General features: G+C 41.6%; 2 protein-coding genes across 3 annotated transcripts; both read left to right on the top strand.

The window, feature by feature from the left end:
* Window positions 1–574: 574 nt before the first annotated feature.
* On the top strand, window positions 575–6330 carry LOC127354091 (transcription factor Sox-10). Of its 2 annotated transcripts, none has more exons than XM_051383740.1 (4): window positions 575–696; window positions 1111–1776; window positions 2198–2310; window positions 2657–6330. In XM_051383740.1, exons 2-4 carry the CDS (start codon window positions 1334–1336, stop codon window positions 3442–3444), a joined length of 1344 nt encoding a protein of 447 aa, XP_051239700.1. In that variant the 5' UTR covers window positions 575–696; window positions 1111–1333; the 3' UTR covers window positions 3445–6330. The 2 variants fall into 2 exon arrangements, with proteins under 2 accessions (XP_051239700.1, XP_051239697.1); XM_051383737.1 differs by having other exon boundaries at window positions 2198–2469.
* A 1044-nt stretch (window positions 6331–7374) lies between these two features.
* On the top strand, window positions 7375–11248 carry rnaseh2a (ribonuclease H2, subunit A). Its single transcript, XM_051383741.1, has 9 exons — window positions 7375–7475; window positions 7785–7920; window positions 8056–8127; window positions 8377–8503; window positions 8609–8696; window positions 8926–9063; window positions 10040–10127; window positions 10315–10438; window positions 10833–11248. Exons 2-9 carry the CDS (start codon window positions 7794–7796, stop codon window positions 10993–10995), a joined length of 927 nt encoding a protein of 308 aa, XP_051239701.1. The 5' UTR covers window positions 7375–7475; window positions 7785–7793; the 3' UTR covers window positions 10996–11248.
* The last annotated feature ends 283 nt before the right edge of the window (window positions 11249–11531 follow it).

The following is an 11531-nucleotide window of genomic DNA, read 5'->3' as shown; positions in this document are numbered from 1 at the left end:
TTTCCCAATAACTGATTAATGATTTTTTTCTTTTCTTGTAAAAATAAGACCCAGTATTCATTAACTTAACTTGTGTCTTTCTGCTTGAGTTTTACAAGATTTTTATTATTATTATTAATATTATTATGAAGATCGTAACTACAAATTGTGAGCTTTATTTCCTGTATCAAACTGAATCCGGTTATTTAAGAGCTGAACTTTACAATTCAGGCGGGACGTTTTTAGTTTTTTTTTAGAAACGTGACCACAGGAGGCAATAACTCTCCCCATGATTGTTTATTTGTTTGATATAACATGTCAACATGTCCCAACAAAGCTGGCCTTCTCCTGCCTCTAAATGGGCGCACTGTAGAGTCATTTAAGCCACTCTCATAAGATTTCACCTCTTCTCCGTTGGAAATGTTGCAGTGACGGACAGACGGGCATTAACAGTGTGTTGCTCCCGTCCAACCAGAGAGCAGCGGGGAAATTAAAGGGCCAATCGGAGTGCGGCGCGGCGCGGAGGGGGCGGGGCTGACTGTGTGCTGGAATGCTGCCTCTCTGGGAATGTTTTCCACTTTCAATCACATTTTTTTTCTCCCAGTCCTTCTCACAAGGCGCTCTTTAAGCTCCGGTGTTGCCACACAGAGCAGCCATTCATCGGCTCTACAGTCAGCCACACACACTCCCATGTTGAACCACTGGACATCTAAACTGGTAAGTTATGTAATTTCTTTAAAACTAAATTGATATGATAAAAGGGAATATTTCATATCGGTATTTATGTGCCACTTGTGTTCTCATTGGTTTTTTTTATTAAACGAGGTTTAGCGTTAATTAAGCTTTGATGAAAATATTCTGTCTGCGGATTATATTTTTTTGTGGATGCGGTTCTTTCGTCCAGATATCATTATTATGAGGCCATTATTATTATTGGCTAGAGACGGTGTTTTGCTCGCTTTATGGTCACGTCCAGTCCGCTAAATCTCTTAACCTGTTTAGCTTGAAGTAAACAGAGGCATGTTTGATTCACAGGAAAACAAAAAATATAAAATGGTTTTAATTTGTGGACTTTATTAGTACTGAAATGTTTATGTTATACTCTCTGTGATTTTTATTTTTTTTTTTTAGGTTTAACTGCTATTGCAGAAACTGATTTCCAGCCAGCGGTGGAAAGGATTTGGACACTTTTACGCAGCAGTATGGCTTTGCCTGAGAAGAGTCAGCAATAACTGGGATCGTCGCAGAGTCTTATTCAATTAAAACGATTTAATTACATTGAATAGTTTGGACTCCAATTGAAAACTTTTTTGCATTCGAGGGCTGTCTTGTCATTAGTGGAACGCAAAACAAAATGTCCGGCGAGGAGCACAGCCTGTCTGAGGCGGAACTGAGTCCCGGAGGGTCAGACGATGGTCACTCACTGTCACCGACTCAACCTGGAGCGCCACCCGGCCAGGACTCACCTCTGACCGGGCCGCCGCAGCAGCTCGCCGCGCTCTGTGTCGCGGACGGCAGCGGGGACGATGGAGGCAGATCCGGAGCCAAATCAGAAGAAGAGGAAGATCGCTTCCCGATCGGCATCAGGGAGGCGGTCAGCCAGGTGCTGGACGGATATGACTGGACACTTGTGCCAATGCCGGTGCGCGTAAACAACGGAAACAAAGCTAAACCCCACGTAAAGAGGCCCATGAACGCCTTCATGGTGTGGGCACAGGCGGCGAGGAGGAAGCTGGCCGATCAGTACCCCCACCTGCACAACGCGGAGCTCAGCAAGACCCTGGGCAAACTGTGGAGGTTTGTATGGGGTGGTTGTCTCAGAAAAGGGAACAGCGTGGCCATACAGTGGCACATTTCCTGTGTGCGTAAAGGATACGTGGGGATGTAGATGCTGAACTCAAATGTAAAAGTGGGCAAATTATAAGCTCAAATTGTTGATTGTAAACATAGAAAACACACAGAAGCAGAAATCAATGTGGTGTTTCTTTAATCTCATGTATAATGTATAATGTGTACTATATATAATTTTTACTCAAACTTTATTTAAATCAGCCTAAATGGCGAGTTTCACCCTCTTAATTTCCTGTAGGCATATTTACCAATTACGCACGGGGTTGAATTCGACATTATTGATAATTTTCACATGCTAAGGACATACTTTCACATTAACTCAGGCGGCGTGTCAGACTAAAATCGCTCCTTGTTTTTCTCCCCCCAGGCTGCTGAACGAGAACGACAAGAGGCCATTCATCGAGGAGGCGGAGAGGCTGAGGAAGCAGCACAAGAAGGACTACCCAGAGTACAAGTACCAGCCCCGGAGACGCAAAAACGGTAAACTAGCGCCTGCTAGTGAGTCCGATAGCCAGGGGGAAGGGGAGGCCAGCCACTCCCAATCACATTACAAGACTCTGCATCTGGAGCACAATGGCGGGGCTGGGTCTCCCCTGGGTGACCTGCACCACCACCACCATCACCACCACCATCCTGCTGGTAGGTGGCGCACAGGTTCTGAATCTGGACACAATGATCATAATATCAGATATTTGATCAAGAAAAAGGGGGAACATAAAAAACAATTAGACCCACGAGACCTAAAGAACACCAAAAGCAGACAAAACGAAACTTTGAATGTCACAGTTCACCTGACCATGCTGTCCTTTCCTTCTCTTTCCTCTAGGTCAGGGTCACAGCCCACCCACGCCCCCCACCACCCCAAAGACAGAGCTCCAGTCTGGGAAACTATCAGATGCCAAGAGGGAGGGGGCAGCAGGAGCGGCTGGAGGATCAGGGGGGTCCAGGGGAGCCCTTGGGGTGGGAGCTGAAGGAGCATCCGGTGGTCCATCATCATCGAGTGCTAAACCCCACATCGACTTTGGCACCATGGACATTGGCGAGATCAGCCACGAGGTGATGTCCAACATTGAGCCGTTTGATGTAAACGAGTTTGACCAGTACCTTCCTCCAAACGGCCACCCGCAGAGTGCAACCGGGGCCCCCACAGCTGGATCCTCTGCCTCGTCTTACGCCTACGCCCTGGCAGCTGCTAGTGGGCACTCCGCCTGGCTCTCCAAACAGCAGCAGCAGCCTCAAGCTTCTCCGTCTTCCTCCGACCCCTCCAAGGCCCAGATCAAGAGCGAGTCTGCGTCCGGGAGCCACTACGCCGAGGCCTCGTCCTCTCCCTCCTCAGGCACCCACGTCACTTACACCCCGCTCAGCCTCCCTCATTATGGCTCCGCTTTCCCCTCGCTCGCTTCCAGGGCTCAGTTTGAGTACGGAGAGCACCAGGCCCCTGGGGCGTACTATGCCCACTCCAGCCAGGCCCCGGGGCTGTACTCAGCCTTCTCCTACATGGGCCCTACACAGAGGCCTCTGTACACTACCATAGGAGACCCCTCCAGCGTGGCCCCCTCTCACAGCCCCACACACTGGGAGCAGCCTGTTTACACCACACTCACAAGACCTTGAGGGAGACCAGCTGAGCAGAGGGAAATATGGGAAGTGTGTGAGTGGATCTGTGTGTCTGACGGTGTGCAAATATGTGAGCGTGTATGTATATGTGTGTGTATGTGTGTGTGTGTGTGTGTGTGTGTGTGTGTGTGTGTGTGTGTGTGTGCCCGTGCCATATTGATGTTATATTAGAGGTTTTTACTTTTTTAGCCAATATAATGCAAGACGCATCCACGGGGGGCCTTACACAGTTTAAAAAAACAAAAAACAGCCACAAACTCACACAAAGTGTAAAGTGTGAAGTCAACAGCCAATCAAAAATTAAATAAACTTTAACAAACGTGTGCCATCATAAATTTATAGGTTGGGATGTACAGCAAGTGTGTATACGGTAAATGAATGAGACACTGAGAGTGAACAATGTTGCATTGGATGAGTGATTTGACCCAGAGACGACGGGGTTAGACTGACGTAATCAGATTTTATTAACCAAACTAAAGCAGATGTTTTTGATGTTATTGTGTTATTTTATATGAGTAGTAAGTTTATTGTTGTTGTTGATATCCTAGGGTGTAACTTTATTGTGACTGATTTGATATTACACTAATACATCTGCACCACTGCTTTGGGAAAAGCACGTTTTGTGTCAACAAGATGTTCCCTGGAGTTGTTTTTTTCGTGGCCAGAAAAGGATAGTTGCAACCTTTTTTTTGTTTTCTTTGTAGATAGCACACTCTGTATTTCTGTCCCTTCATTACATTGACTTCACTGAACTGAAGAATTAAGCATTTAAGGGGAAAAATAGGAAAACGAGAGGGAAAGAGAGCTCTTAAAGATGTATTTCAGCTTATCGCTCAGTCTCGGAAAACTTACCTCAACTCTATTCATTTTGTGCCAATAGCAAAGGAGAAATACGACTCTGGATACCTGATAAAATAATGCTGAAGGTATTCAAAACTTCACAGCAGTAAACCTCCACTTTGGTCTTCTTCTTCCTCTTCTTCTTCTTTTTCTTCTTCTTCTTCTTCTTTTTATTTTGCTTTTTAAGTGCCTAACATTTTGCTGATTCACATCTGATTTATCCAATAACTGAGTTAAAATCTATAAGTACAAAGTCTCAGCCAAATCTCTTCAGATAATTGGCCAGCTTTGGGTCCTACTTAAGGATTAGAATCACATGTACGACTGTTCTGCACTGCATTTAGGCCAAAAGCATGTTTTTTTCGTCTTTACAGGTTTTTCCTATATTGTGCCCAAATAGCCCTCTTCCTCTTCAGCAATGTGAATAATGGTCATTACCACAGGCTTCACCTTTATTATGTGATGCATACTTTATCATTTTATACTGACCCTCTTACCATGTAGTTATTATTTTTTATGTAAGTAATAATGCATTGTGTGTCACACCTTTGCTTCTTCCATTTTGTATAATTCTGGATAGTTTTGTAAAGTGTTTGCTATACATTCACTTGAGTATTTTGCTTCCATACAAGAAAAGCAATGTTGAAATATTATTGTTGTCATCTATTAAATCAATTTATTTATAAAAAAAAAAAAAAAAATCCTGTGTAAGAGCGTTATTTCATGCAGCAGCGATGGTTCAGTGATAACATGTGGAGCGGTAGTAAGTGAAGGGTGACAAAAAATAAATTAAAAACACGCTGCTGACGTGTGAACTGTAATAACAACACAATCAGTGCCCCACCAACCTAAGCTGTTTAGTGTGTTTGTGTGTGTGGTAGGCTAAAATTGACTACTAATTCCCCACATTTAATCGGCTGGGGACTGCGTGTTACTGAGAAAGACAAAGAGAGCCATTCAGCGAGGGAGAGGGACAGAAAGAGAGAGAAGGGGTGGGTGTAAAGAGCCAGAGACAAGGCCAATTTCAGCTCAGAAACCAGCATACACTTGGACTTTTGTATATGGCTTTTCCTTTCCTTTCCCTTTTGCCCTCTTCTCTCCACCTGAGGCTCCCTCCCTGCCTCCACAGTCAGCTGCTGTTAAAACCCATTCAGAGGGCATCCAACATCGAAATGTCAAGTTCATTGCAGTGGCATTATGTTTGAGGGGGATGCAAAGCAAAGAGGGTGATACACGTGGGGATTTTTTTTGCAAAATAAATAAATATCCAAAATTAATAGGTGAGATTAATTAATCTGTTAATCTTTGAGAAAATACCATCAATTACACAAACTCCACTTTATTTACGGTGGCACTTGGATTCCTTCAACTAATCAGGTGATATACAAACACTGTTAGAATCATATTGAGAGTAAGAAAAGAAAAGAGATAGTGAGGTAGGAAAAGAAATTAACTAGTCTGATGAAAATATAAAACAAGGACAATAACTGCTGTGATTCCAGCTTGATGCCAACCTCTTTGGCTTATTGCAAATACTAGAAATAAACCTTTAATTGCAGTAAACAGTAAGGGAGAAAATATTAGAAAATGGAAAATAAGATATAGACACATCTGGATTCATAATAGATGTGAAGGTTTTGGTGAAAGAAGTTAGAAATAAGCAGTTTTTATCTGTTTACAGGGACGGTCAGTGTTACCAGCTGTGCAAAGCTCACATCAAGGCCTCAGATCCTTAAGGGCCCTGTAGCAGGGGGACATCATTGTGTGTTACTTTGTGCAAATGTGTTTGGGAACATGAAGAAATATCAACACAAATGTAAAGGTCTGAAGATGTCAGTGGTAACTTATTTTTGCTCTGAGGACTGATCTGTTTTATGTAACTTTTGTAATATATATATATATGAATATATGTCCAACTTTTCATCTTGCAGGTACAGACATTTCATATGTGGCAAGGAATGACATTCTGATTGATATGATCTGTCCCTGATAAATGAATACAAAACAAACAGTAAAGACAAGGTTAAGACGAGTAAATCACAAGTAAGGATTGTTGTTTGTTTGAAAAAAATCCAGCTGTTGGGATTACCAGTGATGGAAAGTAACAGGTACATTTACTCAATCATCAATATTTAGGTACAATTTTATTGGAGTATTTCTGCTTCATCTGACTTCACTTAGGCTACTCTCCACTTTATAAGGGAAATATAATACATTTTAGCAACTCCATTAGAATATATTTATTTGACAGTTGTAATTGGGAGTTACTTTTCAGATTAGGATTTTATACACAAAGCATAAAATCATCTGTTAAAATATGATATACTGGAACAGATTTATCTAATCATCAGTATTTAAACAGTTCAAATTACTCCCTCTTGACCAGATGCAACATTAACATGCTGTTTACTTGCTGATACATTTCCAACATCAATTCAATAATATGAAATAGAGAATAATACTCTGAATTATACTTAATTAATTATACTCGCATATATTCTGTCAAATCACTTTGACTTTAGATACTTAATTTGCTTGTACAGGCTACTTTTACTATTTCCTGAGTATTGTGGTATTGCTACTTCTACTTGGAAAGGGTCTGAGTACTGACATGTTACAGGCTATGCACGCATCAGACTTAAAGTAATACATGTAAAAAAAAAGACTTACCTGTTAATTAGTCTTTTTTTTTATACACATCTCTCTTTCTTTCTGAATTTCCAGACCAACTAGTGGTTGTTATACATCTAAAAACATTGAAGACGAAATAGTAGGGTGTGTATTCATTACCCGTCTGAGAATAGGACATATAGGATTAAATCATACACTCACACATATTATCGGCAAGCATTAATAGACTGCAGCAAATATGATAAAGTAAGCAGGGAGTTGTTATCAGCATTAAAGGAGGGACACAATAATATACACTGGAGAATCTACTCGGAAAGAAATCACAGAGAGTACAAAACATTTGAATTCATTATTTAAGAATAACAGAGAGAATTTAGTGGTTTAGTTTTCTTTGTTTTTGTTGTTTTTCCCGACAACGCACGCAGTCCAGTAGGTGGCGGTAATGCGCCCATGAGCTGGTTTCTCTGCCGCCATTAACACCCGAAGAAGAAGTAGCGCGTGACGTCACTCCAGGGGCGCCAAACCTGCAGCAGAAACACAACAAACACAACACGGAGGTAAGAATGAGCTTTACTCAGACTCATCGCGATATGTGGGACTTTAATCATTTCTGGCAACAGCCTCAACTTGTAATGTAGTCAGAAAACATCTTTATATTCTGGTAAAATCACATTTGAGTTCGTCTGTAAGGGGATTGTAATGCAGGCAGGAGCTAGCTAACAGCTCTGTGGGTCCTACCGAGGCAGGCTGTCAGGAGTGCTAACTTTGTTTTTAGGGCCAAAACACAGAGTTGTACAACGAGTAAGACTTGAACGCCATTACACACATTTAAAACATTTAATATTTGTGTCTGTGGTCCTCTGCAGCCAGCTGTCATGGACCTCGGCCCCTTTGAAAGAGACAACTCTGTGAGCTGCAGGCTGGCCTCTCAGATCCCTGATGTGTGCCGGACTGAGGACTGCTGTCTGGGCATTGACGAGGCAGGCAGGGGCCCTGTGCTGGGTAACCTCTAATCTTATGTTGCAGTCATCCATAATTCATTATGGAGATATTGGTTTGATTCACTGCGTTTAAGTGTTTGTTTTAGCACTCGCTGCATTGTTTACAGACTTACTGTATTCATGTTTTGTGATTCAGGACCGATGGTGTATGGAATATGTTTCTGTCCAGTTTCCAAAAAACAGGAGCTGAAGGACTCGAAAGTGGCAGGTAATGTGGTTGGTCTACCTCTGTGCAGGTAGATGTTTCAGCATGACTCATTTTCACTGCTATCTTACTGAAGAAAATGTTTAGCTAGTTCACCTCTCCTTTATTCAAGTAGTTAACAGTACTGTAAGCAAATAAATAAACGTATTAATCGGTTCCACAGCGCCAAATAAAATTCTTCATTGCACCCTCAGTAATATTACATTCTTGCATTTTAAAACAAATTCATGCACTTTGTCACTCCCATATCAGATTCAAAGACTCTAACAGAGGCAGAGAGAGAGAATCTTTTTGAAAAACTGGATGAAGCCAAAAGTTATGTCGGCTGGGCTCTGCAGATTCTCTCACCAAACACCATCTCCACCAGCATGTTACAGAGGTATTTCACTCATACAGTGTCATGCTCCCACAGACCTCCTTTTTTTTTTTTTTAATAAACAGTGTTTTTTATTCCCACCCTAATAAAATGTCTTGCTTTTGTTAGGACAAAATACAACCTGAATGCCCTTTCACATGATACAGCAATCGGTCTAGTACAGTATGCCTTAGACAATGGAGTACAGCTCAAAGAGGTATGTAAACAGGAATGAATATAAAAGTGTCAGGGTCATACTTTCTGCTGTGCCTGAACACACTACACATGCCTCAATTTAGTTCCTGTACGTAATTTAGCCGTACACTTTCTAGTGCCTTTCAATGAAACATTTGAATTTCACAATACGTACTTGTTTCATTCAGTCAGTTCAAGGTCTTCTTTAGGCAGACCCACACAAACTAGCAAACCTCCCTGGTTTTATGCAGGTATTTGTGGACACAGTTGGCCCAGCAGACAAGTATGAGGACAAACTCTCCAAGCTGTTCCCTGGTATCGAGGTGACTGTGAGGCCAAAGGCTGACTCCCTCTTCCCCATCGTCAGTGCAGCCAGTATCTGTGCGAAGGTTAGTGACCGCCGACTGGATCTCAGTATCTTTCTTATGCCATTCACATTCCTGATTATTAGTTTGTTAGCCTCATATTACTGAACCTACAGAAGGCTGTAACGTTACCTTGAGTCTTTATTGAAAGAAGTCAGTTCTGTTGTGGGAAAATAGTGAAGCGAGTGTTTGTTTTGTTTCACATGTCTTTGGCTTTGTGTAAAGGAAGTGCATTTGAACATACAATACATATTTATTGCAAGATGGATTCATTTTCATGTATTTAAAAAAACAACTGGAGTGCGATTCTCAATCCAGTTGTCCAAACTTGTGCGACCATTTAGTGTAAAATGTAGTTTTTATAAGTTGAATTCAGCTACGTTAATTTTTATGTTGGTTAGCAATTATTGAGCTGATATGTCCAAATCATTGTTAAATATTGCCATTGCTTTAGTGTGAGTAAATTACACTCAGCCCTTGACTGAATGGGGGCTTCAGTGTCAGTTTATTTAATCCACTCAGTGAACACTGGGGCCAGATGTGTAAACAATGTGTAAGCCTTTGCCTCCACATAAAATGGTGTTTATTCTGCTGCTGCCCGCCTTATCTTACAAGTGTGAAATGCACTGCAGCCACGATGCTCAGGTGGACAGTGTGGCTGCTCTAACCTGTTAACACGGGTGCAGAAATAAAAAGCGGGAGGTTCTGCGACACATAAACACGCTCACACACTCACACACACTGAGGCAGTGTGTCCAGACCACTGAGAGAGATGAGTGGATAACCTCTTGTATTTCTTCTTTAATTCAAATTTCACAACTCTACCAGTGCGTCATGTGCAAACATGTAGTCATAGTTGTCAGGTTATTTCAGGGGCCCTAATTTAGGATTATAGAACTAACATTTTCTGCTGCTGACAAGCTCATCGTTGACATTGTTCTGTAAACTTTGTTTAACATTAGTCAGTAGTTTTTCTAAAGCTATGGGCTGATTTTTTCAGGTAGCCAGGGACCGTGTTGTAAAGGGCTGGAATTTTTCTGAGGACCTTGGAGGTGTGGATACAGATTACGGCTCAGGATACCCCAACGGTAAGACTGCTGTTATGATCCTCCCATAACGACATCTATGTTTTTAACAATACTTATTAAATGAATGAAATCAGCATTTTTAAGTGCACTTTTATTTGTGTCACTGGTAACTTTACCTAAACAAGACAGTTATCTATGGATGTAGATAAACTGATACTAAGACCGATTTCTTTTCCCGTGTTTTCAGATCCCAAGACTAAAGCGTGGCTCCTGAAGTACCTGGACCCAGTGTTCGGTTACCCGCAGTTTGTTCGATTTAGCTGGAGCACTGCCCAGACCCTGATGGACAGCAAGGGTGTGACTGTCCACTGGTAAAGAGCCTTCCAAAATCCAGCATTAAAACATGATTAGTTTCCTCTTGATTCTGCCCTGAGAAAATGATCTTCTCTGCTATTTATTAACAAGTATTTGGCACAAGAATTTTCTAAAAGCATTAAAATATTTTCCAGCCTTTTTCCAAGGTTATAGAAGCCAAAAAACTTGACAGAAATGATTTTTGAAAACTACTTTGTTGTGTGTCTGCCTCTCTGTTAATAAAAATACTTCCATGTGTAGATGTGTGAAAACCACAACCCCTTTGATTTCCAGGTCACGCTTAATGTCTGTGCAAATCATTTGACTTTAAGAAACAAGTGCTAACCACAGTGTAACAATCACACAAATCAGTCTTGTTATTTATTTATTTATTTTAAAATCTGTCCTCAGGGATGATGATGATGAGGATGGGGAGAAGGCGGCACAAAGGAAGAACAACAAGTCCATGTTGTCCTACTTTAGTGCATCAGCTGGAAGTAACGACCAAAACCCGACCCACCAGACACACCGCTTCTTCACCGATCGGAGGCTGAAGAGTCTCGACACACTCTGAAGACAACACAGTAGAGGACACACACACACACACCACACACACACACACACACACACACACACAGGAAACCACCAACTCTGTGATATTTTCATACACAGCTGTTGAGTGTTCAGCACAGATGTGGATGGACTTTGATCAAACATTGAAACACGTGTGACATTTGTATCACCAATGCAGACCTAAATTAATATCTGGCTTTATTTGTCCTATTTGTACCTGTTTTTTTATACATAAAAATAATGTTTAAAACTCCTGTTTTGCTCCTGAAGAGACTTTGTTTTAAAATTCTACACCATACCCGTGAAAGAATCAAAAAGGCATTGCTGGAAAGTGTTGCAGTCTTTAATGCCAACACTGCCTGCTGGTGGTGACAAGACAAAATACACCAGAGGTTTGAAAAGCATTGTCGGTGTTTCACATGAACCGTTATGAGCCACAACAACAACCATGACCACGTTCTGACGGCTGACATGAACAAATGCTGCAAAATGAAAACCACTCAGCACAGCTTCTTCCACATATTAAATCATAGTCTC

This window comes from Dicentrarchus labrax, unplaced genomic scaffold, assembly GCF_905237075.1.
Source record: "Dicentrarchus labrax unplaced genomic scaffold, dlabrax2021, whole genome shotgun sequence".
Classification (NCBI taxonomy): Eukaryota; Metazoa; Chordata; class Actinopteri; family Moronidae; genus Dicentrarchus; species Dicentrarchus labrax.
Note: the sequence above shows the minus strand (reverse complement) of the source record. Positions and strands in the feature narration are given on the sequence as shown.